Source organism: Daphnia magna, linkage group LG10 (assembly GCF_020631705.1).
Source record: "Daphnia magna isolate NIES linkage group LG10, ASM2063170v1.1, whole genome shotgun sequence".
NCBI lineage: Eukaryota > Metazoa > Arthropoda > Branchiopoda > Diplostraca > Daphniidae > Daphnia > Daphnia magna.
In genome coordinates this window covers 5,319,321-5,345,644 of record NC_059191.1, presented here as the reverse complement: position 1 = coordinate 5,345,644, position 26,324 = coordinate 5,319,321, and the positions used below count along the sequence as shown (strand labels likewise).

At 43.1% G+C, this 26,324-nt stretch overlaps 3 protein-coding genes across 5 annotated transcripts in view; 1 reads left to right on the top strand and 2 right to left on the bottom strand.

Annotated features, from left to right (window-relative positions):
- Positions 1-573, bottom strand: part of LOC116932915 (ervatamin-B) — a 2,979-nt gene extending 2,406 nt beyond the window's left edge. Inside the window, exons 1-4 of one of the 2 annotated variants that reach the window (XM_032940832.2) lie at positions 522-573; positions 301-402; positions 92-235; positions 1-32 (exon numbers count right to left, since the gene is read on the bottom strand). The exon at positions 1-32 is cut by the window's left edge and continues 94 nt beyond it. In XM_032940832.2, the coding sequence (XP_032796723.2) occupies positions 1-32; positions 92-235; positions 301-396 (272 nt within the window). In that variant the 5' untranslated portion in view covers positions 397-402; positions 522-573. Of the gene's footprint in view, positions 33-91; positions 236-300; positions 403-479 lie in introns of both variants that reach the window. The other variant, XM_045180419.1, reaches the window with a different exon arrangement.
- Positions 574-4,623: 4,050 nt separating this feature from the next.
- On the bottom strand, positions 4,624-6,456 carry LOC116932913 (zingipain-2). Of its 2 annotated transcripts, none has more exons than XM_032940829.2 (8): positions 6,302-6,456; positions 6,069-6,171; positions 5,843-5,986; positions 5,663-5,758; positions 5,439-5,575; positions 5,057-5,353; positions 4,904-4,997; positions 4,624-4,841 (listed from the first exon to the last, which is right to left on the bottom strand). In XM_032940829.2, exons 2-8 carry the CDS (start codon positions 6,168-6,170, stop codon positions 4,728-4,730), a joined length of 984 nt encoding a protein of 327 aa, XP_032796720.2. In that variant the 5' UTR covers position 6,171; positions 6,302-6,456; the 3' UTR covers positions 4,624-4,727. The 2 variants fall into 2 exon arrangements, with proteins under 2 accessions (XP_032796720.2, XP_045036353.1); XM_045180418.1 differs by having other exon boundaries at positions 6,069-6,177; positions 6,302-6,426.
- Positions 6,457-10,363: 3,907 nt separating this feature from the next.
- On the top strand, positions 10,364-24,978 carry LOC116932891 (rho GTPase-activating protein 100F). The gene is given in 15 exon segments (XM_032940794.2): positions 10,364-10,701; positions 10,844-11,217; positions 11,855-12,170; positions 15,877-16,155; positions 16,285-16,470; positions 17,831-17,989; positions 18,718-19,148; positions 19,216-19,378; positions 19,380-20,684; positions 20,771-21,038; positions 21,124-21,290; positions 21,368-22,031; positions 22,096-22,256; positions 22,356-22,572; positions 22,680-24,978. Coding segments are annotated over 13 exon segments (5,094 nt in total). The 5' UTR covers positions 10,364-10,701; positions 10,844-11,217; positions 11,855-11,906; the 3' UTR covers positions 23,510-24,978.
- Positions 24,979-26,324: the final 1,346 nt, after the last annotated feature.

Sequence of the window (26,324 nt, the reverse complement as noted above, 5' to 3'; positions counted from 1 at the left end):
TTCAGCAGGTATTGTTTTCTTTCCTCTGAATCCTGTTTGAAATTGAAAACTGAGGGACAAGACTGGACAGCAGAAATAACTTCGACAATACCATAATAGAGAACTGGTTATGCGCCATAGTGTAGGTAGCATTCTCATCTGCGTTATGCTCTTCGATGATGGCGTGAATTTTCTCGAAATTCAATTTACGTTTTCCGTATTCAGCTTTCGTTTGTATGCCAATTGGAAATTCGGTCTTCCAGAAAGCCAATACAAATTCAGTTAATGGACTACACGCACGTACTGCATTTTACGCTTTACCAAATATTTCTCCCAAGCCGCTTCCACATCTTCAGCTCCGCACATTCCGATAGTCCCAACGACTAGCATAGAAATCACGAAAGCTAATTTTTCCATTTTTGCCTATGAATATTATGTATGTGAAATAGAACAATAGTTTTGCGGTGAAAGTGGCGGCCAACTTAGAGTATACCTTATACCTATTTATTATGTCCAGTATAGGTTGAATGAAAGAGACTTACCTTAGGAACGGGTAGGGCAGGAGAGGGAGACACCTTCTGAACCGTTGAGTCTTATAGGGCCCATTATTTGCTCAACACGACAGGTGCCAATTTATCCCGGAATTACATGTACAATTGCTGTTACTAGAGAAAAAGGATCGGACCATTTTTTATTTTATTTTGCCCAATGACGGGAAACCAGAGACGGAAACTGTGCAGCTGGCGGTATATAGCTGGCGTAAGCGAGGTCCAAGAGACCCACGCACAATTCACATAGCTTTGCACACACAAAAGAGTATGTCTGTTCACCTACACGTGAACACACACAGAGTCAATTTGTAGAACCATAAACACCCGATTGCACAAACCCCATTTCTACTTGATCGTCGTATGAAACGCATTTAAAACTATTCGAGGCCATTAACACGCAATTAGGTATACTACGAGATCGCGAATATAGCAGATATCGGTACATATACTGTACATAGCACCGGTCATAACATCAGTCTTTTCTGAAACCCTTTTTCACATTTAGTAGACGAATAAGGATTTGATGCTAATGGTAAGATGGAAATGGAATTTATCTCAACAAAGTCTTTGTCCTTTTCATGCGAAAACGAACGTCATGCTGCTATCCATAGCCTATTTTATTTTATTATAGTGGTGAATAGGAATGCAAGCCAAGAGGCTATCAATGTCACTTGAAAATATTTAAAAAATTTATTCTAAAATGATTTTTTTTTCCTGACTTTCAATTTCGTGTGACTTCAGGTTAGATTTAACCAACGACATTAGCAATATGAGCGTAATTCTTTCCATCTGGCACATGTTGACCCCACGCTGAAGCAAGACTTATCCAGCGGCTCGCCATCCTGCACCCCAGAAGTTACGCAGCACCTGAAGAAAGCACCTGAAGCGTCATCCAAGTCAATTCATACCGGTATACCTGTAATTGAAAAATTATTTGACAACACCAAAAGCGACACCGAGAAGGCGGTTGCTGGCCAACAATTATCTCATAGTGTACGAGTTTCCAGGTGCAATTTTAACGTAAGGGCTCGTGACCAAGAGACGAGCTGCTTTGATTGCACTGCTGACCCGGCAACTTACAGAATTCTGTACGTTTCGATACGAAGCAGCAGTGGCTTACCCACCAGCAGCGGCCAAGTATTGCCAGACATCGCAATACCAGCCAGGGGATTTCGTGGTTAGCTAAGTTAGCTAGTCGACATCTGTTAAAGATGTTTTTGATTAGCTAATCGAGACTATTTAAGGAACTTTTGGATTAGCGAATGCAATCGCTAATCCGGTGTATTTTAGCGAATGTACTCGCTAATTGCCACTTCATTAGCTAAAGCATTCGCTAAACGTATGTGAATTAGCCGATGCACTAGCTAATGTACACTCCATTAGGAAGACCATTCGCTAAGTAATATAATTGCGGAGCTTAGTCCCAACATTGTCAAAAACAACATTAGCGATTGCACTCGCTAATTTAATTTCAATAGCGAAAGCAGTTGCTATTGAATAATTTTTGGTCCTAGGACCAAAACTTGGTCCCACAAGTCCTTGCCAATTATAGCGAATGAACTCGCTAAATCATAATTTCGAGGCCACTTTCCAGACTAAAAAATTTAAATAGCGAATCAACTCGCTAATACATTTCCCATATGCGAGTGCAATCGCTAATTCAAAATTACGGACCCTTTTTTATCACTTGAAAAATTTTAATAGCTAATCAACTCGCTACTATACTACCAAATTAGCGCATGAACTCGCTAAATCACAATTTCGATGCTTCTTTCCACACTCAAAATTTAAATAGCAAATTAGCTCGCTAATAACCATTGTTCAACAATTCCTACAAACATTGATGTTACAAATTTCTTTTTATTTTTCAATCGCTGACCATAAAACAACAAACGAAGCCTGGCTGAATAGGAACTGTTCGACTAATTTCTGATCAACCCAAATCTGAAACAACTGTACAAAAACCATACAAAAATTGCTAGAGAACCAACCAACAAACAATAAAAAGAAAATACCAGAGTGTGGAAATTGATACATAAAATTAAAAGATGAATTAAGAATTAATTTTATTTTTGAATTAGCGAATGCACTCGCTAAAGAAGGAATGTAGTAGCGAGATGATTAACTATTTAAGTTTTTCTCTAGGGTTGAAAGAGGGTCCGGAATGTCGAATTAGCAAATGCTCTCGCTAAAGAAATTCCAATAGTGAATGCATTCGCTAATGTCCTTTGGGACCGTTTGGGACCAAACTTCGAAATTCGACACATTAGCGAATGATCTCGCTAATGGAGTGCACATTAGCTAGTGCATTGGCTAATTCACACACGTTTAGCGAATGCTTTAGCTAATGAAGTGGCGATTAGCGAGTGCATTCGCTAAAATACACCGGATTAGCGAATGCATTCGCTAATCCATTAGTTCCTTAAATAGTCTCGATTAGCTAATCAAAAACATCTTTAACAGATGTCGACTAGCTAACTTAGCTAAAAAACCAAACCCCAAAAACAAGTTGAATGTTTTTCTGTTTTAACTTTTAAATATAATGGTTATTTATTTGGAATATCATTTATTACACCGTTTTACTCGTACAACCCGCTAGTTAGTTGGAAAAACAAATGAACATTAAATATTTGTTTGTCTTTTTATTCGTGAAAGTTTTGAGAAGTTTAAAGTAAGCAATTAATAGGCATAATTTATTCTGCGATTTTGGTATTGGTTCGTTGGATGTTGCCAATCTTTCCTTAGATCTAAATTTCAATCAAAGATAATTTTAGATGAAAGTCAATTTTAGAAATCTGTGAAATAAAAGTTACCCCCAGCACAAGTCACAGGTGATGTAGTAACCACGGCTACAACAGGATTTGGCAATTCCATAGAAGCTGACTTCTGAATTTTTTCATGACAAGCACGAACATTCAACAAGTGGCTATTATTCTTGGTTGGCCCACTTGCTGAGGTTGCTTGTGTCGTTGAATGTTTCATTTCATCGAAGAGATCTATATATTAATATCAGAACATTATTACATAAGAATCTTTTGTTTTGGAAAGCTTCGATCTAAAACTTACTACCAGCAAAAATGACATCTGTTAGGAATAATACTGGCGTTGCTTGATGGTGATACTTCTGCATGTTTTTGTTTCGGAACTTTCTCTCTGCAAGCTGTTTTGTTCTCTTTGGTTGAAATCATGAAGGAGGCAATAGTTTTAGAAACTAAAGGCTTACGAACAGCAGGTGCTGGCTGTGTAATCCCTACTTGAAGTAAAAATTATCAGTTAATTAGTGCAGATTGTTAAAAGTTAACTTGTTCAATACATACCTAAACAGTGCTTGGGAATTGCTCCAATCTGCAACTTCCACACTTGATTGGGATAAAAAATATTTTGGATCGTTTTCCCTTTCACTATGTCTCCTGGGTCAAAATGACGAGTGCACAGTCTTGACCACTGCGTTAGTCCAGTCTTCGAAATCACTAATTGCCATTCAAGCACTTTTTTCCCTGCTTTGAAAGTTCGCAAGCCATTTTCTTTGCCTTCTGGAATTTTTTCCACAGATAAAACAACAATTCACCATGTTTTGTAACAACCTTTAAATTTTAAAATGACAATTTCGCACACAGTAACATCGTAGCATGGTCAATTACGGTTGCTAATGCTAACTGAAAATAGCGATTCACGATAGTTCCTGCATTTTCTTCTTAGGTGGCAGCACTTTCACAGGCAAAAGAGGGGGAGCCAAATAACACGTGACTGTCCCCAGCCTCCAAAAAAGTCGCCTCAACGGCTAAGGGGAAATTTTCCCCTAGCTAGCGAACCATACTCTCTATGACTCTGGTTTAAAGCAGCATCAAAAATAATAACATAAGATAGCGCCAATAGACAATAGAAAACAATAGTGAACATTCCAAATGAGAACGTAAGGGAACTTGGGATAGCTTGGCATGAAATCGGGTCACTATACGAAACGGTCAAAATCATAATTCGGTTTTTTTTGTCCACGTAAGAAAGACGTTCTGAAAATGTTTTCGTCTTTGCGCAGACAATGAGCCGATTGAATTATTGCCTTTGTACATTTCTCGTAAGGCCAGCAACATCGTTAAAGAAAAAGAAAATGTTTATTGACTGAACTGCATGTGCAAAACAAAATATGGCTATAAAGTTTAACCCATCAAACAAGGGAACATTTTTAGCACTAACATTTTAGAGGACGTTTGTAGTACGAGCATAGCTTTCAATCATACACAAGTCAACACCTCGCCTGACGAGAACGTAGCCAGATGCTCCCCATGCAGAACTCCATGAATTGCGAACCACCTACACGTTTCAACATATAAAATATGATTGTTGAAATATTGAATAATGTGTTTAAAGTTTACCCAGTAAGGTACGTCAATTAGAGAACCATAACCGACGATATTCATGGCGTGAGCGTTGTTGGGCACGCAGGTAGCGTCATTGAAAACGCCAGTCCTAACAAGATGTCAGCATTTTTTATTTCTCCGAGTTCTTTCAATTAAAGGATTATTTACCGGTAATTCATGAAGCTATTGGGCAACTGCATGTAGATGGAAAGGATTCGTCCGCCTGTCAGGACACTCATCATAGTGTTGGTGTCTCCCGATGCTATCCATTGTACAGGCCTTGTGGAGGAGATTTGAGCTCCAGGACTATTGGCATTTTGGAACGTACAGGTAGCTGCCCTCGCCGTGTAAGGGTATCTACTCTCAAGATCTTGACCGCCATTAGAAGCCAAATATTGCCAAGCGTCATGCTCCCATCCACCTGCACAGCCATTGGCACGGCTGCAATCTACCAGCTGCTGTTCGCTTTTAATTAAGGACATGATTCAATATTCAAAAACGAGCAGAATCTCTGTGATGATAAGTAGTTGTTTTATATGGAGCCGTTTACCTGAGATCTACACGAATTCGGCCGCTTTTGCTGCATTTCTGAAATTCAACAACTGCGGTAGCCGAAAACGCCCAGCAACTTCCACAACCACCTTGATTCCTTACTGCTGACATGCAAGCATGAGTACGGTAATCCACCTGTACAGGTAAACACAATTTTCAATCGTTACTTTCATCTCATTTGAATATTTGAACAGAAAATCCGAATTGGATGATTGAACTTACAGCGGTGGCTACTTGCCGCGAGGAAGCGTGCCGACTGATATTGCCAGGTGGGACAGGCAACAAGGCACCGAAAAACTGTTGTTTCTCTTCTTCCGTCTTATTACAGTGCAGGCAATTGATAAGAGGATTATACGAACTTTAAACCGTGGAATCATCTAAGACCTTTAAAGCCAATTATACCATGACGGAGAACTGATTGTGACCCATTTGGAAGGTGGCGTCTTTATTAGCATTGTGCTTCGCGATGTTGTCATGCGTTTCGCTAAAGAGGGATTTGCGAAACCAGAGTTCGGATTTGGTTTGTATTTCAATTGGGAATTCAGCCTATTCGATAGACATTCAGGAAAAAAAGTGAATGGAAGATGGATCATTTTTTCTTTGGGAAGAAATGCGAAAGACGTTTTACCAGATATTTCTGCCAAGCAGTGTCTACATCATCGACTTCGTGGATTTCCACCGCCCAGCAGGAAACCATCAGCATAGAGACAAGGAGCGAAAGTTTTCCCATTCTACAGTTGTAATCAAATTGTCGAATTTAAAAGAAATTGGATTTTGAATTAGCAATAGTGTTTCTAGGAAGTGAACGCATTTGGAACACTCGTGAATTTTCTCTTAAATCAAGGGACTATAATTTCTTACGTAAGGTGACTGCAGAGGTGAGTCTGGCTGACGATCGCGTTCAGGTAGGATTAAAAATGTATGCCGAATCGTCGGCGTTTTATAGCTCGAAAGGATTGATCGTGTGTGTATACAACTAAAAGGTGCTGCCACCGTCAGCTTGTCAGCAGTATTCCGCCGTGTTGCACGTGTTTAAATTATCCGCGAACAGGAACGCACTCTCTACCCACATGTCAGAGGCGTGAATGACCGGTCATTTGCGTGAAACAGAAGTCGGTAACCAAATAAGAACATTCATGGCGCCTATGGGGGTAAGGCATTCGTCCTTTAGTATAGGTTATAGAGGGATGGGATCTGTTCTAGGTTAAGTCAACCAATAATAATTCTATGTGCGTAACATACTGAGTCATTATTAGCTGTTTGTACTGAAAAGCATTGCAGTGCTGAAGCCGCACGCATGATCTGTTTCTTATTTGTTTAGCCAACGGCTCTCTGAGTCCCAGCGTATTGCTATATTCCCGTAGCTCTCTTATTGACAGAAACATGTTTTTCTCATCATTTAATGAAAAGGTGCTATCCATTTGAGGACAAGACAGAGAAAATGCGGAGCGTAAACCTGTGCGGTTGACGCCTCGCTGAAACAGGACGTATCCGTCGGCGCCAAAGCCATTAGACCGTGAATTACGGATGACCTAATTGGCCAACGTGACATTCGTTTCGTAAAACATTACGTTTTCTAAGCAGATAGAAGGTAGACCCGGGTAGACCACAACAGACATGCACAAAATATGGCTATAAATGAATATACCCAATATTTCAAGCCTTTGCTTTCCGTAGCCAACGGCAGTGATGGCGCGTAGACCTTCTCCGCCTTCACATGCGGTAGTGTACACTCCGCTGCGATTGAAACCAATGCCAATTATACCCAACAGCGTTTTCAAACTAACCGGCTCTATTAGAGACTCACTTGCATATGCTCTAAAGATACTCAACATGCATCAACATAATGGAGCTTCTTTGTTTGCTGCAGTAATGCCGATAGGAACTCTTGATTTATCGCCTTGACTTAAAAAGACCCCTTCATCAGGTCCTAAAAGAAATGCAATTTCAACTAGACTAAAACAGAGTGACGGTTCATTTTTGTCAACGTCTTTTAGTGTCCAGTATTTCAGCGACGAAAATTTGCCCTCATCAATCTGTAGTGTCTTTGTTTCCATTTGCTGAAGGACCCGACTCTTCAGGTTCGAAATTTTCGATTATTTTTTTTTTTTTTTTTTGCGATTGTGATTTGCGATTGCGATTGCGCACCAATCAACTTTTACTTTCGAAATTACTGGGATGTTTGTACACACTAAAAATATTTCGATGACACTTTTGGCCACGCTACTTGTTCAACTGATCGGTCTTTCTATAGTTTCTAGGGTTTGTCAGTCTAGAGTCGATCTCTCCGTTCTTACCATTCCAAAGCAGAAACGAGGCATTGTTGCTCGTTACACTATTTAGAAACATTTTGATTCAACCAGCTAGCAAATGTCAATGGCAAGCATTGGAGTTTCAGTTTTATGTTTTATGATGGATGAGCCATGGGACTGACAAAGTAGTTTGCCCGAAGGCAATTAACAAAACAATATGGCGGAAATAAGTTTTAGACATTAATTATTTTTCTTCAGTCGGCTAACGCGTACCCGTAGTTTCTTTACAGTATAACATTATTTGGGGAATTTGAGTTTAAAAATATTTTGTGTGTGAACACATAGAAATGGTTTGTCATTTGTGCGGTCATTTTTCTATTCAACAGCCAATAGAAGGGAAAAAAGAATGCTTACTTAACAGGCAATGTTAAATAACTTTGTTGTTTCCTATGACTAGAAAGCAGGCACTAGGGGGAGGGTGGGGCCAATTGAAACATTTTGCGTCTTTTTGGTCCCCCCGACTAAAGTACTGATTTAATCCAGCCCAAAAAGTATATATTTTTGTAGAAAATTATTAAAGTTCTGAGTTATACAAAGATTTATAGCCGTAAATTATCTAAGGGTCAATCCAGGCCAACTCCACCAATCGTTTGTGCGACTATATATCCAAATTGGACGAATTTTTTTTTACGGTGAATTCACATAATCATGAAACACTGTTTACCAAAATTTCGTTCAAGTTGGTGAATTAATTTCAGAGATACGGCAAAATGAAAATTTTTTTTATTTTTTATTTAGCCGTGGATCATTTTTCCCCAGCTACTTTTTTTTCATTTTTGTTTTTGTTTTTGTTTTTTAAACCTTGTTATATTTTTGGGAAATTTAAAATATATCTACCTTATGTAGGTTTTTACCTTCTATCGTTTGGTACCATCAAGATATAATAATAGTAATTTTATGGTTGTAATATTATTAGTTTAAGTTTCAATACCCTCCCCCAAATAAAATGGGGTAGGGTGCGCTAAATTTTAAAGTTCTGTTTTGTAGACTAATACATAGAAAAAACCTCTTTACAACATATCTTGAAACTGTAGGTGTGTGTTTCGTTTCACGTAAAAATTCACATTAAAAAAATTTAAATTCACCCCAGCTGAATTTTTTGCGCCAAAATGCGCCCAATAATTTGTTTTATCATTCAGTAAGGAGAACTGGAAAAATCAAAGACGAAGAAGTTCCGTGTGGACCACACAATTAAAATTTTTTTGGATATCTCAAAAAAATTTGGGGGTCAACAACTTGAAATTTTTCCCAAAAATCCACAGCCCTCATTCTTATTACGACATTTTTTTTTATTTTTATTTTTTTTTTTCAAAACTCTATTTCTCATACGTCGAGAGCTAGATCTTTTGTTTCAATTGCCCCGCGTTTCAATTGGCCCCACTCTCCCCTACCAACATTTTTACCTAACAAAATCATTTGCGTGTCTTTGCAAAAGTAAGAAATTTCAACCGTCATTGTCTCTTTTTCAAAGGAAATTGGTGATGCCAGCATAGGATTCAATCAATCACAGGTCTCGACGCCCTGTTTGGCAAGAACGTAGCCAGAGGCTTCCCCGTCCGGCAACCCGCGATTTGCCAACTACGTAGTACTTTCAAAATGGTCAAACCAAATTGATGAATTTGATTTTTCCCCAAATTTGGTGGCGTTGTCGGACAATTGTCACTGACAATATATGTCCATTGCAGGAGCGTTATTGAAAACGCAATTCGATAATTGGAAACATCATTCTTGCTATTACGTCAATGGTTACCAGGTTATTGTTTATGTACTATTTCCACTGTTTTAATTTTATCTGCAATTTAGGGAAGTGTTTGGCAATTGCATGCAGATAGAAAGAGTCTCTCCACCTGTCGAGACACCTCGTCGTAGTGTTATTGTCTTGTTTTAAGTTTCCGTTCTACAAGACCTGGGATTCTGTGTCTCCGGAGATTCACCCCTTGGATGTCCGTAGCCGATGCACTGGGATCAGTAACCTGAGATCTAGACGGAATCGGTCATTGTTCTTTTGAAATTCAAAGACTGTGGTAGTTGCCTGAAGAGAAATGACTTAATCGAACGGCTGTGTCAAGTTAAGGATGAATCATTTTATCCCAATAGTTGGATTTTTTTAACAGCTGCTAATTAACGCGTTTTACGTATAACTTTTAGAGGTAACCTCCGAAATGCCTGGCCATAGGTAAGCAACAGTACTACAGTTCACATGCACTTCATTTCTAATATTTGTTTATTCAAATGAATTATTTTGTTTTCCGGATGTTCAGGTTCCAGGTTTCCTTCCCTGTCCATAAGGGGGAAAAAAAAATTTAGTTCTGATTTGTTTTTGTTTTGTTTTGTTTGTTTTTTTCTTTCTCTAAACGTGTACAAAAGTGTACAGAGAGGCCATCGAGTGGCGCTGCATTCGAAAGAAGTAGAAAAAGTCACCGTTTCTCACAGCGTCGGCGTCGGTGTGTGTCGCCTTCTAGGGTTTTGCGCCTGTATAAAATGAATATGGGCGGCGCTGAGCGTCGTCGACGTTGCTGTCATCGATCGGTTAGAGAGAAAGAGAGAGAGAGAGAAAAAAAAAGAAGAAGAAGAAGAAAAAGAAAAGAAAGAAAGCGTTCCAATCCAGGGAAGGGAGAAGTGCTGCTTGATATCAAATAACCCCCCTCCTCTTTGACATCCCTTCCCCCTGTTACGTTCATCCCAGCTTTAGTAGAGGGGGAGAGAAAAGAATATGAAGCGTAGAGACCGCCACCATCGCGCTGAAATCGCCTGGTGCCGTTCTATCGTTGCGGATCCCACCATCGCAGCGGAATCGGCGCAGCAGAGACAAACGGCTCGCCTCCGCCCCTCAACAATATAGTTCACCCTGGCAATAGAAAATCTACTTATTGTTTCGCGCTCGGCATACTCCTACCATCAGTTTGCGAGTTCCGGCGGTCAAAAAGCACACGCACGACATTTCGCTAGGTTTCTCTCCCCTTTTTGTTTGTTGTTTTTTGTTTTGTGTTTTTCAATTTATTGATTTTTTTTTGTTTTTTTAGCAACAAATTAGTGCAACTTGTGATTCATTATCGTCTGGATTAATTACTTATTAATTGGATTGTCTCAGGAATTTGCGAAAACTTGGTCAGAAGAAACTTGGGCATCAGTAGAAATTGGGACCACAATTGAGGGAAATTCTAGTGCCGGCCTTTCTGCCTACCATCAACATTTACACGACACGTAATAATCGGGTGCGTCGTGTGCCGCCATGTTGTCGTGCCGAACGTGAACCCCACCGATAGTCTGCTGCCATCCTTTTCTTGGATTTCTTCAAATTCCGGTTTTCCTTCTGCGCAACGAGAAGAAAATCTAAATTCTCCGGTTCGTTTTCTACGTTAACTAGCCTACTAAACATTGATGAAATTACACGCCTTCATGGATCATCAGAACGTCGGATGGCCGGTGTTCCGGTGATGCCGGCGGACCACATCGATTCCAATGGTAAGCCTACAATTTTTCGTCAAGATTTTCGCGATCCGAGTTCGATTCTATGTTGGCCAGGTTCAATTTTGATGTGTAGTTCGTGCCTATATAGCTACGTAAAATATGATAGTCCTGAGTCAATGGGTATTGGAGTCATGGAGTGGTTGTCCTGTTGCCATGGCAACGTTTCCTTTATGTGTTTTCCTCTGTAATTTTTCGCAGAATGTCACGATAATGGTATTGAAAGGTAACCGATATAGATTCAATCACATTTGATTTCTCTTTTTCAATGTCGAAACAGTAGTTTATATTTATGGACTCGTGATTCTCAACCAGATGCAGCTCAGTAAAGGCGTCGTGTCCCTCTCATCGATCGGTTCTCCCCCTCCCCCGCCTCCATCCCAGTGGGGTAGGAGGGGGATTCAAGTGGGGGAGGGGAATGATTAGAGGTCCCAGCCTAAATTTTCCGCACACCCTATTCCTTATTCAACTTCTATCATATTTATAGAAGTAGGGCGCGCTGTGTTGTTTTGCTTTTTTAACATTTCAATCGATTCGAAATTCGACTATTTATAGCATAGCATAAAAAATAAAAAAATAATAAAATCGAATGACATGAAATATGATTTGCATTTTCTTCTTTCAAACAATCCAGCAGCGGCTGATTTGGACATTGGGAGAAAGATGACGACTGATTAGCCAATCGAATGGTCTCGGCTGGCCATCGCCATTCGTTGCGTCATCGCCATCATCACCGTTTCAAATTCATTCACGGCCATAATCGAAAGGACGAGGAATACTATTGTGACTACGTGCTGCTGGGCAACCGACTCGTCCGGCAGCAAGCCGCTACAAGTTGCGGCAAGAGCAACCGGAACGCATCACTGGCAACCATCAGCGAACACGACGAGCGAAGGAAGAAGAAAGGACAGGACGAGAAGACCGCCATGCTCTGTTGCGGAAGGAAAAAGGTTCTTATATTACATTTTTGTCTTTCCTTTTTTTTTAAATTATTTTTTTTTTTTTTTTTTTTTTAAGTGAACTTTTGGTTAGGGTGTTCTATTTTTTTTCTCATCTTTTGATGGGCAAACATTTGGATGATTAAAGTGTAGGAGAATGGTAGAGATAGCGCTGTGTAACGAAACGAATAGGAAATACTATACGAGCTTATATATTTTTTTAGGGGAATTGGGGATTATTATTTTTTTTTTTTTTTTTTGTTTGTTTTTTTTTTTTTTTATTTTTACTTTTGGGGGTTGAGAGTCACACGCTTTTGAAAGGGTTCCGGCTCCCTGTAGTATTACCTTTTTGGCTTTTGGTGTGTATGTGCGTGTGTGATACGTGTGTATAGGGCTATTCTACGCAAAACCGAATGATTTGATTGACGTATTTTATTTTTTCCACGTGTGGGAGGGGATCAAACTGATTACAATAATCTCGTCGGCTATAAAGTTCACGGTATACGGCTAGAAATACGTTGAAATATTCGTTCTTGATATATAGCAGGTCGCGATGTATATTATGCTCTGGGGAGGATGACACAAACTTGTATTCAGAACGCAAGTTCCGGTACATAGATATTCAAGTACACACACACACACACACACACACCTACACACATACACACACACACACACTCTTGCAGACTGTATAGACGTGATGGACCAATTCGAAGCAGTTGCGTCGCCGTACCCAACCAGACCAGACTGCTGTCTGCTGTGTAGGCTACGCTGTTATGTCTTTTGTATTGATCTCCTCCCCCCCCCCCCTCCTTTTTTTTATATTTTGCGTTGGAAAAGACGAACATGACGAGGCCACAGAAAAAACCTTTTTTTCCCCTCGACATCAAGCCAAAAGTTCTCCTTTTTTTTCTTCTTTTCCGCTTCCGTCTCCTTCCCTTATGCGCAAGTATTTAGAGTAAATATTACAAGGCGCGGCAATGCCGACAAATATTCAGAACAGGGCCATCGTGCAAGTCTGCGTCAATAGATGATGGAAGCAAAAGAGCGTGAGCACACGTTTTATGTACTTTTTGACAGAGGAGCCAGACCAGGCTGATGTTCAACATCCACAAGATGGATAGAGGAGGTCTGATGGATAGCCATTCAATATAGGGGCTCTCTAGCATAGCACTACATACTGTAACTCGATTTAGATTCCAAGTTGTCTTCTTTTTTTTTTCTTTCTTTTAACACTCGAACCAGAAACTCCTCGTATGCGCAAGTCGTTATCGGCCTGCCTATTGTTACAAGACAGTGAACCTGTTTCAAGACAGAGACGCTTACAGCAGTTGCGATCTACTAATTCTGCGTACAAGACAATGAATTTTCGGTATGAATAGAGGGCATGTATTAATTTGCTTCGTCCGTGTATGTTTGCTATCATGCAAAATCCCTGCCGTATTCGAGCGAGTTGTTCACCGAAATGGAGTGGGAATCTTTTGGCCCTGTGGCAGCATCTAATAGCTCGAGCAGGGAAAAACAAAACAACAAAAAAAAAAGCTTAAACAGGAGAAAGCGGAACTAGGAGAGTAAAACGATCGATAAATGCGTGATGTAGGGCTTTATAATGAGCACTCTCTGACTGTGTGTGTGTGTGTGTGTGTGTGTGTGTGTGTGAGTGAGAGAGAGAGAGAGTCCGTCAGGCGTTGCGGAACCTTGCAGCAGTGGCGGCGGCGCACTCTCTCTGATGGAGACTGTTAGATTGATGCGAGGCGGGAGATTCAATTATACGGCTCTCTCGAGCCAATTTTCATACATGTGCGGCCATCTCGAATACACCTATCTCTGGCTAATAGGTAAAAACAAAACAAAGAGTCGGCGGTTGCGAGCAAATGGAGTGAAACGTTTAATGGGATAAGTCAATTATACAAGAGTCTGTGTAAGATCTTGTGATTGACTCACACCTGATTTCTCGGGCATGTTGTTCGTACGTCATTTGATTGAAATTAGCAGTGCAGTGTTTGTGTGTGTGTGTGTGTGTGTGTGTGAAAAGGTTAGGTTCACTGAAGAAGCTATTATTACTTGCTCAATTTTATTGCTGAAGCGGATATGGATCGAACGTTAAAAGTAAATATACATCCATACCCATTCCGAACATTTTTCGCCAATAAACATAATGCGATGGCTTTAATAAGATAGCATAAAATGAAATTAAAAAGAGAAAAAAGAGCGTAATCGATTTTTCATCATTTCTTGGCGCTCCTTGCGACTACAGAAAACATCGTAGACGATCATCATTCCCGGACATCTAAACACCCTCCTCATAACCTCCCAGCCCCCCCCAAAAAAAAAAGGAACGAAGGAAATGGAGAGCTATATAAGGCTCGTATCAGAAAGTAGGAGCAGCTGAAAGATATAAGTGGATGCTCTTTTTTGTTTTTATTTATACGCACACAGAGAGCAAATGACGTGTTCCCGGAACAACCTCATTTTTGTTTTTCTTGTCTTGGCCAATGAAAATAATGCCCCACAAAGAAACCAATATTTTTCGCTCAAATCGTCCCGGTCATTTTAGCAAAACAAAAACTTTATACTGTATATATATATATATACAGTACAGTATATTCCCACTGAAAAAAAAAAAATCCTTGATAGTCATCGCGTTGCTTGGACACCCACTCGCTCTTTCCGTCGTGCTCTTTTTCCTCTTTTTTTCCCCCTCTCTCTTTCTTCCCTCTCTCTTTCTCTCTTTTTCTCTCTCCCTTTTTCCTATTAGTGGAGTTGTCCATTTTTTCTTCCCGATTGTTGTTGTTGTATTTCTTCCTGCGACCTCCTTTCATTCGGACTTACTCGATACAACCAAGCAATCCCGTCACGAACAGCGGCTCACGCTCGACCCCATCCACTAGGGCTATATAGCTACAGCCTGCCAAAGCCTTAGCCCCCCCCCGCCATTTTCTGATGTATATCGATTAGGCATCAAGGCATACAACGAGGAACAGGATTGTTATAACAGAAAAAAGAGGGGGGGAGTAGGCGCGGTTCGGACTTTTTTGTGTTTCTTTTTCTTTTTTCTTTTTTTTCTTCTTCTTCTTCTTCTTAGGTTTTCTTTTCCTATACCACACTCCTTTTTGTTGTTGTGTGTGTTGCACGATAACAGAGGGAGTCGCTTTTTTCCATCGGGGCTTATTTTCTTCTCGCAGATTCCTGGGCGGCACGTATCCAGCAATTCTTCGAATATCGAAACGGAATGAACACGAAAGAAAAAAAGAAAGAAAAAAAAAAATGGACGAGAAAGAAAACAAGGGATTATTATTATTGTCTTTTTTTTTTCTAGTATAGCCGTTCAAAGACGAGTGCCAAGCGCCTGTTTCATAAAAACGTTTTTGTTTTTTTTCGGGGGTTTTGGATTTTTTGTGTTAGAGGGTGGATACACAAGCCTCCTTGTTTCTCATTCTTTGCCTCCTCAACACCCTTTTATTCCGAGCGAATAGTCAGGCGAAAAAAATGAAATAAATGATAATAAAATAAAATTCACGCATGTACGCATATAGTGCTGAAATGTCAAAAAATTATTGACTGCATCACTTCATCCGTCAGCTTCCCTATATAGACTACTGTATTTGAAAACCTTCGTCTCTTGACTCTATTTCTACGTATATATTTCCCTCATTTTCAAAAGTGGGGAAACATATGGATGATTAGATTCTACCTTTATCTATTTCTCAATATGCAGGATGGGCATAAGGAGCATCCGGTGGAGATGGCGGCTAGCCCACGTCGTCAAGGAGCCAATGCTGCGGCATCTGAGGCAGTTCCGGGCTCGTCCGCTGGTCCTGCCCCAGGAAATCCGTCATCTCATTACCAAACTACTGTAGGCGGATCAGCAGGAGGTGGCATGCATCCACTTTCATCCGTCGCCGCCGGCACCCTGGGAACAGACCATCGGCTAGCTCCTCATTCGTCCCCTGCCGCAGGACTTCGTTCCATGGTCGTCCAGAGTGACTTTCGCAAAGTATGGAAAAACAAAGGATCCGCCTTTCCGCCTGCCTTTCCGGCGGAGGCTGATTTTTAATCATTTATTTTAAGTCATCTTTATTTATGAATACCTTTCGATGATGACGATGTGTAAATAAAATAACAGGTAAGCGGCATATCGACCGAGATCTTCCGACAGATCGAAACGGTGGAAAATGACCATAACGACGCTACAACGGCCGCCGCTCTGGAGGCCGTCGAAAGGCGAGGTGAAATGCTCGTCCGCGTCCTTGATCCGCGCCAAATGGGCAGAGCCGCCTCCGAAGCCGCTCGCTCTTTTCTCACCGTCCAAGTAAGCACAATTATATGTATACAATAGCCGCCATTTTCTCAGATTTTTTTTGTTACAAATGGCATTTTATTTTATTTATTTTTTTGCTGCCATTTATTTCTCTGGCCTCTGTGATAACAAATTGAATGAAAAAAAAAAGGAGGAGAAGGAAAGAAAAGAAATTTTAACATGATGGAAGTGATCTGCATCTACGTGCAGGGGTATGGTAGTAGTTGGGCTAGTCCCGCCGGGAGCATCGATTTAACAGACTGAAACCGTTCAACGTTGCTGGTCACGCACGGGGCATGGCACGACGCAGCCGCTCATTTCTTCCTGACGAAGCGCAGTCCAGGGAATATCTGAGGAGCAGGAGGAGCTCGAGGAGAGAAAAAGAGAGAAAGAGAGACGAGATGGGTTGCGCTTTTATTGATCCGTCTGCTCTATGTACATACACATACTATATAGTTCGTATAGTCATAAATGCCAACTGCATCATCGTGATCTGATAAAATGTCGGGTTCTAAATTATAGGGGATTTTTTCCCCCTCTGCTCCGACGTATGCGCTTGAACGTAATGCCAATGTTCTTTGGATTTGGAAGAATTGGTTGAAATGATAACCTCGAAAATCTCTTTGAAATGCTTTTTTCATGTTTAATTGATTGAATCAAACATTCAACGGTAAAGCGGCAACCCTGCACATGTGCGTTTCCTTTTCTTTTTGATTTAGTGGAAGGCAAAATCGAAATGATCGAAACGCTGTAAATATTTGAATTCCTTTGGTGACACCTGCAACATCGAAATTCATTACGTTGGCAGCATTTCCATCTTTTTATTTGGATCCATTTAACATTTGTCGCAAGGAAACTAATTCTTTGCTCCTAACTGGATGCTGCTTCAGTATGTTAGCTACTGAGCAAGACCTTTAGGATTGAAATTAAAGTTATGAGACAAGAGGATTTTCGAAATATTAAGCTTTCTTTAAACCAGCTTTCTGTGTGGCAAGATTGCAAAGCTAACCAGAAGTTAGTTCTGACATGAGTGATAAAGTGATGTGCACTCAAGTTGGACCGTCTTTGCAATGTGGTTGGAGAACAACCTAGACAACTGGCATATGGATGACCAACTAGTTGCTAGCACACTATTCTGTGATATTCTGCAGATGTGCCTGCAGCATGGAGGATCAATACACTCCACCATTGATGTTGTGAAAAATAGTGGGCAACGGTGGGCAACAGAGAAGGTCAGCTGTTTTTCTGTTAGGACCTCCTTTTCTGCGAAAAGGAAAATTGAACTTTGCCTGAAAGTCCATAATGTAATATGCTCAAGACTGTGGTCTTTATGTTTTCATTTTTTTTTTTTTTTCTGTTTTTGTTTTTGCAGGATCCAAAGTACTCTGTGCATTTTGTGGAAATTGTTAAGCGACCGGGCCAAACGCTAGGCCTCTACATCCGTGAGGGCAACGGCATCGATCGATCCGACGGCGTCTTCATCTCACGCATTGCTCTCGAGAGCTCTGTCTACAACTCCGGATGTCTCAGGGTACCACTATCTGCATGTTGTTCTCTCTCTTTCTGTCTCTTCCGTTTTTTCTATCTCGTCGTCTGTTGGCCCACACCCCATCTGTTATTGGCTTGCCAAGCCAGAGTCTGTCTAGTTTTATTTTACTCCCGTCGGACAATATGACCAAACCTACACAAATGTAACCACCACCAGCAACGTCTGATCTATATCGTTTTTGTTTTGTTTTTTGTTTTTTTCCTCCTCTCTTTTTTTGTTTTGTTTTTTGGGAGGGGGGAGGGAGAGAGCCGCGTGCACTGTATACAATATCGTGATTAAGTGTTGGCGCAACAGACATTTATCAACGTCATAGCCTAATACTAGGGCTCCGTGTCCAGCAGCAGGTCTCTCTGGAGCTCCATCGTCTTCTTTTATTTTGCTCCTTTACTTTTTCCCGGCCATACCCCGAAAGTTTTTTGCTTTGCTCTTTCTCACTCGGTGACTGGTTACTCTTGCCCGGACATTACTTAGCGCGCATAACACACATGTAGACGCTGTCGGGTTCAGTTGGCGCGGCCCCCACGGCTACCCTTCACGTCCAGTTGGATTCTCTCAGACCGTATGAAACATGTAAATGAAAGTCTGAAAGAATTTGCAGTGAAATTAAATGTCATGCACGATTTGCCTGAAGGAAGTAAAGCTGTATTGGAGCTGTTGACGCATTTTATTTTTGCATATATGTATTTACTGTGTATATACAACTATTTCAGGTTGGAGATGAAATCCTGGCCATCAACTTGGTGGATGTGACGCGGATGAGCTTGGACGATGTCGTCATTGTCATGTCCATCCCGCGACGGCTAGTGCTGACTACCCGACAAAGAAGGGGTCCAGCCGGAGCAGTTTCACCCCCTCCGCCACGCCCGGAACAGAAACCACCTCCTGTTGTTGTGCTGAAGAGAGGAGTGCAACCGGAAGAGCCTCCCGATAACGATTCAACCAGCAATTCAAATAGTAACAATGGAGATCGCTTCCAGCAATATCCATATTCCGGAGGACTTGGACCTTCCAGGTTCTTGACGACTGGCAAACCGTTGCCCGGCATGGCAGATTTACCCATTCACGGCACTTTCCCGCGTGGCAACCGTGAAAGAACGGAACAGCAGCAACGCGATCTATTCCGGGAACGCGAAGCGGGAAGGTTGTTGTAATGCAAACCCATTTGTGTCCGGATGTAACGACTAATTTTGTTTTTGATAATCGGACAGGTATCCCGAGAGAGCGGGAGATGATTCTATCCACTCCAGCATTCGTCAGCAACAACAACAACAGCAGGATGCGATGGATAATTACTATAGCAACTACCGAATGCAGGAGCAGCAGGAGCAACAACAGCAACAACAACAACAACAACAAGCAACAACAACAGCAGCAACAACAGCAGCAGCAGCAGCGTTACGTTCCTGGACGACAAGGCGGAACACTGGAACGACCTCAACATCCCAAAATTGGGGGCGGTAGTGGAGGTGGCGAAGGTATGACGCATCAAATTGACTCATACCATCCCCCACCTCCTCTGCCCGTGACGGAACAGCCCAAGCCCGGAATGTCAAACATAAATTCCTCCTCGACCACCTCCACCCACCATTTCCAACACCCGTTCGACCGGTCGACCGGTTTCGGTCCTAAAACTTTGGAATCTTTGGCAGAACGGGTCCATCCATTTTATGGACTGTCGATCGGCCCGCCCGGAAGTGGTCCCGGATCTCTTGGTCAGCATCAGACGGCTACCCTTGGACGATCGTCGACCCTGGGCAGATCTCACAGGGTCGTGGGATCGGGCGGTCCAGGATCCACCATGTCCCTCATGCGCGGTACCGGAAACCGATTGACGCGCAGCGGAAGCGATCAGAGGCTGCCCGTCGTCGAGCAGAGCAGCGGTACTGACACGTACGGCTATGCAAGAGGGAAACTTGGACTTGCCGGAAGCGGATCGAATTATGCCACAACCGGGCGAACGCAACAGCAGCCGGATGCCGCAACCCGACTAGGTTTGACGCATCGGCGCAGGACGTCTGTCGACTACGCCTCGGACACGGAGGCATCCATCCGGAGCTATAGCCACTCCGCACGGAGAGGATTCTCGGTGGAAGGGTCGTCGGGCAGCTGGAAAGCTCCCCCGCCCCTTTTGGGTTTGGGTATCACGCCAACCACACCTACTGCCGGAGGATTCCAGCCGACGCAGCCGGATTCTAGGTCGAATTCTCTCCCTCGTGATCGAGGAGGAAGCGGTCCGACTGGTTCTAGCAGTCGCTTCCGGCGTGAAGTCCATTTCGAACAAACGAGCACGTCGATGACGAGGCCGTCTGTGTCAAGCATGCTGGACAACACTGATGACAGTGACGGCGCCGTTTCGGCGCCGGAAATGACCGTTTCGCAGAAGCAGAAACAATTGCAAAGGCTGAGCCAACAACAACAACACCTGCAACAGCAGCAATTGCTTTACAGCCGAGGAATCTTGCCCGGTGCGGCCGCACCGCTCTCTAGGCTGCCCGGTGGCGGGGGCATCGGCATGACGGGCAACTTCACCGCCGCCGAATACAAGGCCTGGATGCAACGAGCGCCGTCGACGAGCGCCATCTATGAACGGTTGCGGCAAAGCCGCGATGCTATCGAAGCCCACCGCATGGCTAAATTGACGTTCAGCGCCGAAAATCTGGTGGAGAAAGCCAAACAGGTACGTACGGTTAGGACACAAATGAAAAGCTCAAGACGACAGTCTGTTTCGTACGAATATAATTGGACGGCGTTTTGTTGGAACAGGAAATACCATACTACGCCTATCGATCGCACTTCACAGCGACGGCGAATGCTGGATTATTAGACGAGAACGACCCGATGGCTACGGCGTCATCGCTTTTGAGTCAAGGAGGCAAAAGCCTTTTGCCTGGAAGGTCGGGCCCGAGTGGCCCAGTAGCGGAATTGCAGCCGGAAACTGCCAGAGGAGGCATTCCTCAACCTTCGCCTGCCAACCCAAACGCTGCAAGGCCCACCGATCCCCGCTTCAAATTATTAGAAATTAATCCAGCCGGTAAAGCAATAATATGCATGCAAGCAATCAATATTGAACAGCAGTGTTTCATCAAGTTTTATTTATTCCTTTTCATCACAACTAGATTTCATCAAATATCGAAGTGAAAGGCCGAATGGAACGACACCTCCGGCTCATCAAATGGCCACGACCAATGCAGGGGGGATGACCACACCTACTGCTACTAGCGGAGGAGGACCAGGACCAGCGCCAGGTGGCGGAAGCGAAGAAGGTGTCAGCGGACTTCTATGGGTATAGTGGCAATGTTTTCATTACCGGGTATTCATTTGCGTTGGCAATTTCCACATCTCGGATCTTGATATGAATAGATTCACTTACTGGCCGGAAGAGGTCTACGCTCGACGTCGTCGCGATTGGAACCCGTTCGTGACTTGTATTGCGTGCTGGAATGCGACCGGGCGCACAAAGCTCGGACAGTCATCCGCTCGGGCGACATAAACTTTGATTGGGATGAGACGTTCGATTTGGATCTGGTTGTCAACCGCGAGCTGGATTTCCTAATCTACTCGTGGGATCCGCAGTTGAGGCACCGACTTTGCTTCAAGGGCTCGCTCCACTTGGTGCCTCTAGTCAGAGAATCCACCATTCACCAGGTGGCGTTGAAAGTAGAGCCTCGAGGTACTCTCTACCTGAAACTGCGTTACACGGAACCGAGGACGGCGTTCCGGCGATCTCCGGCTGGCCGTAAAACTCCTCCGCCACTGTTTGGCGTCGATCTGGAATCGGTGGTGAATCGTGAAGGAGGCAACAACGGTTCGGCGACATCTATGCTGACGGGTGGCAACGGTGGAGTGCCTATCATCGTCCAGAAATGCGTCGAAGAAGTAGAACGACGCGGCATGGACATTGTCGGCCTTTACAGGCTCTGCGGTTCAGCAACCAAGAAACGAATTTTACGTGAAGCCTTTGAGCGCAATCCTCGACTTGTCGATCTGTCACCTGACAGCGTTCCAGATATCAACGTCATCACAGGTTCGTCTTGTTGCAGTTTAGCATTTCCTCGCTTTGTGCCTAATAGAAACGGATTTGCGTACAGGATTATTGAAAGAATATCTGAGGGAGTTGCCGGAGCCTCTTTTGACTAAATGCCTTTACCAGATGCTGGTGGATGCGTTAGCTGTTTGTCTTCCCGATGATCCGGAGGGCAATGCCAAGCTGATGTTCTCTATTCTGGAGTGCCTGCCTAAAGGCAATCGGGTATGTATTTGATGTATATGTACAATTAATCACTGCAAGGAATTTTGTTCTACAAAAAAAAAAAAAAAAAAAAACAATTGTTTTTGCCTTTTGATGCAGACGACGCTGTTCCTATTGATGGACCACTTGTGTCTAGTAACGGCCCAATCAGATCGTAATAAAATGACTCCTCAAAACCTGGCCATCTGTTTCGGACCGGTTCTGATGCTACACTCGGAAGATGGATCGAATCTATCATCCGCTTCCACGGGACTCGATTTCCAAAAACCGATTGGTGTTTTAAAATATTTGCTACAAATTTGGCCGATGAAGTCAGGTACTGGTATTCGTAAACCCCCTCAGTTGACGTAGGGTTGGGGGGTAGGTTAAAAAGGGTGAAAAGAATTCTTCCGCTTGTTACGTAAACCCCTTTCGTATAGACAGCTCGGGCAGTGGAAGCAGCGGCGACAGCCAGCTCGACGCTCCGACGCATCCAGCAACAGCAGCTGCAGCTGCAGCAGCGAACAGCCTCGGTAGCAGCTCCACAGCATCAGCAGCAGCAGCAGCAGCCGCATCCGCATCAGCATCAGCCTCCTCAAGTGCCATCGGTGGTCCCGTCGGATCCACCAACCCCCTCCACTTCCTCCACAGCCTCCACCAGCAGCAGCATCATCATCAACAACACTTCGGCAGCGGTGGCGTCAGTGGCACAAGTGGGTCCCACAATCAATTCGGTCCATCTTCTATCAACCGGCCATCGGGTTGCTGATCGCAGGCTAGACCTTCCGCCTTTGCCACCCAGGCCGGCTCCCAAGGTTTTGCAGTCAAGAGCCGTGGGTGGAGCAGGAGGAGCGAGAGGTAATAGTCAAAACAGCAATAGTGTGAAATCGCCACGTGCCTCAGGTCCTCCATCCGCAGACGCCATCGCGCGGGGCGAAGCCGACGGCTCGCCTGCGCCTCTTTCTACCGATTCAGCAGCCGGAGCTGGATCGGAAACACCGTCGCTGACCTCGCCAACGTCGACCACATCAACGACGACATCTCTTAGTCCGGTTCAACATCAGCAGCAACAGATGTCCAGGGCGGAGGCGCATCGCGGACGAACTGGCTTACCCCGCAAAGATCTGGACAGCGAAGACGAGCTGGAGAGTAATCGTCCCATGATGGGCGGGGCCAGAATGCTCAGCCACAAAGACGATCCGTCAGCCGGTGCTGGCTGTGTCACCGCCGATGACACTGACCAGGGCGAATCTGATCTAGAGAGTCCGAATTGACATAGACAAAACAATCTGATCCAGCGGAATAAGGCCTAAGAAAACAAAGACAAACGGACCAATCAATCATCTATTTCTACCCTTCCCTCCGTTTCACAGACACCCCCTCTCCCTACCCCTCTGCTCGCGTACAGAGGCGCACTGCATATAGGTTTGGCGTGTCAGTCTCAGGGCTGGTTCTGTTCAGTATTCGTCACAGTCTTAATCAATGTTTTCCCGCTTTTGGTGTTTGAACGACTCAAAAAACCCAATGGCGCCACACTGTCACCGCGTGTCAGTGACAGTGAATGATCACAGTAATAATCGAGTATTTATTTAGGTATACACAGCAGAATTCGAATCAGATGGATCTGAATTTTGATAGTTGTTTGGTTTTTTCTTGCGTTTCCCATTTGTTGACGTCAATGTTTCTTCTCATCAATCAGCACGAAGCTTTTCTTGGACCGTCCCGTTTTCCTACCACTTTGTATCCTGATCGTTGTTTTCTACTTCCACTTCTACATCTCTATCAGTCAGACTTAAAATGGATTAGGTGTTGCAATTTAATAATTCATATCGAATCATGATTTTCTTTTTTCTTTCATTTTCATTGGAAATTTTTCTATGAATTTCCTTATTTATTGGACATTGTTTTCAAACTGCCATTTTATCACCAAGAAAATCAAATGGATTTATCGCTCCGATTCAGTTGTTTCGCTGTCTGTGTTTCACGTCGTTTCGGACATTATGCAACCACTCACTGCCAGGTTCGTTCCTCTATATACTGTGCGGAAAATGTTATTTGATCTCTAAACAAACAAAAAATAATAATTAAAAAATAAATAAATAAATAAAAATAATACAAGAAAAAAAATAAAAAGAGAAGGGAAGAAAGATAGTAAGAAGGAAAAAAAAAAATATGTTGTTTCTCAACGGCGTGACTCTCACAATGAATCATATTTCTTATTTTTCGTTACCTTCCATACCGACTTATCTAGCAGTATTAGTTTTTACATCATAACATTTCTTTCTGTTACATTTTTTGAAGGAACAAAAAATCCCGCTGAAACTGTGTGCCATCTTTCTCCCTCGTGTTGAAATTGACGTTTTATCAAAAAAGAAATTTAAATGATTGGATTCTTTGTTTCTTTTCGATGGAAGTAAGACACTTGATTGAACTAGTATGTGAATAATTGCCGATTGCTGATCTCATTTTATGACTGGTCTCACAAACAAAAAATTGGTTTCTCGTGTCTGTTTTCTTTTCTGGTGGTTGGCGTCGGAGCCAAACCAACAGACGCTATTTATTTAAGAACTTTTTGTAAATGAAAGATGTGTCAGACTCGGAAGTTCTTTACAACCTGGTTTCACATTAGGCCTGTTCATTCTTTTTTATTATTTTTATTTTAAGAAAATTACTTGTCACGCATTCGCACTTTATGTGTTTGTTGAATTGATTGGGTTATCGAAATAGAAAGTACTGATCTCGACTTTTCTATTCCCTTTCATTTGTTCTTTTTTTGGACGTCATTGAAATGGTTTACAGAGATGTGCGTTTTAAACTGGTTTTGGGGTTAAATTAGGGATCGGTCCCGCACCAATCGGGTTGCCTATTTGCCGATCGGAGACGGCAATTTGAGGTACGTCTGAATTTTAGCCCCGAACCCTGTCGATTACAAGCAATCGGTTGTTAACGTGAGCCGTCTTTTGATCCGTTTTGATCTCTCTTCCATCCAGTTAATCCGCTATCTTTTAAAATATTGTTGAAGCTTTCGGGGCTACCCCAGAAATGGGCCCTCTCCGAATACCGCTGGAGAAATGGTCGATTACAGACGATCGGGGCCGTTCTCTACTCCCCCTTGGCCTCATCACGTCTCTGGCCATGCTCTGACCTAGGGATCAGCCCCGATTGGCTCTAATCGGGGGACCACTTCGTCAAAAAGGGCGGGGTGGGGAAAAAATTTGGGGTTTCCCCGAAAGCCCCAACGCCAAATTTTAAAAGATGGCGGTTGTTACGGTTTCAGGGTAAAAATAGGGGTAGGCGGGTAGAATAAGGCCTGATCGTGGTTGTAATCGGGGCGAAAAAACTCGATCGACTGTGTTTTTGCATAAATCAATTGATTATAATCGGGGTTGCATCCCCGATTACGTACTCTGATTGAGTTCAGGGCGAAAAAAATGTCATCCTGAGCTCCGAAATGCGAACCCCGATTTGAAAAAAAAAGATTTCCAATTGGCTCGGGGTCGATCTCTACTCTGGCTCTGGCCTCAAAGCCTCATCCCCATTTAGGGCTTGGTACCAATTGCCTGAAACCCGAAAAACCGACCTATCCGAGAAATGGACGATCAGTTACTGCCCGGGTAGATATTTTTGAAGCGGTTTAGTTCGGTTTAAAATACCTGGTGAAACCGATAGACCTGAAGCCACGTAGAAAAATGTCGGATAAGTGGCGCCAAATAAAAATAAAAATGAAAAATATGATGAATTACACGAAATGGGAACCTTAATCAAATTTCTGGGTAAGTACCGAGGAAAAGTCGGATAATCGGGTTAGAAGGCGGTGTAATCGGGGTGCGTAACCGGGTTTTAGTTGCCGATTCACTTTTTTCTCTTGCACCTGTTCGACCGATGAAAACCCGGAAGCCGACCCAAGTACCCATGCGCAGGAAAAGAGGCAACCTGAAACCCGAAAGAAAAGCACCGAAACCCAAAACGAACTAACAGATCGGCCAAAAAAGCAACCCAATTGACGCGATGCCGAGCCCTACGGCCATTTCCTGATTTAAATTTCTATTGGTTCAATCGGGCAACGTTGCTTCTTTTCCAATGGCGGCT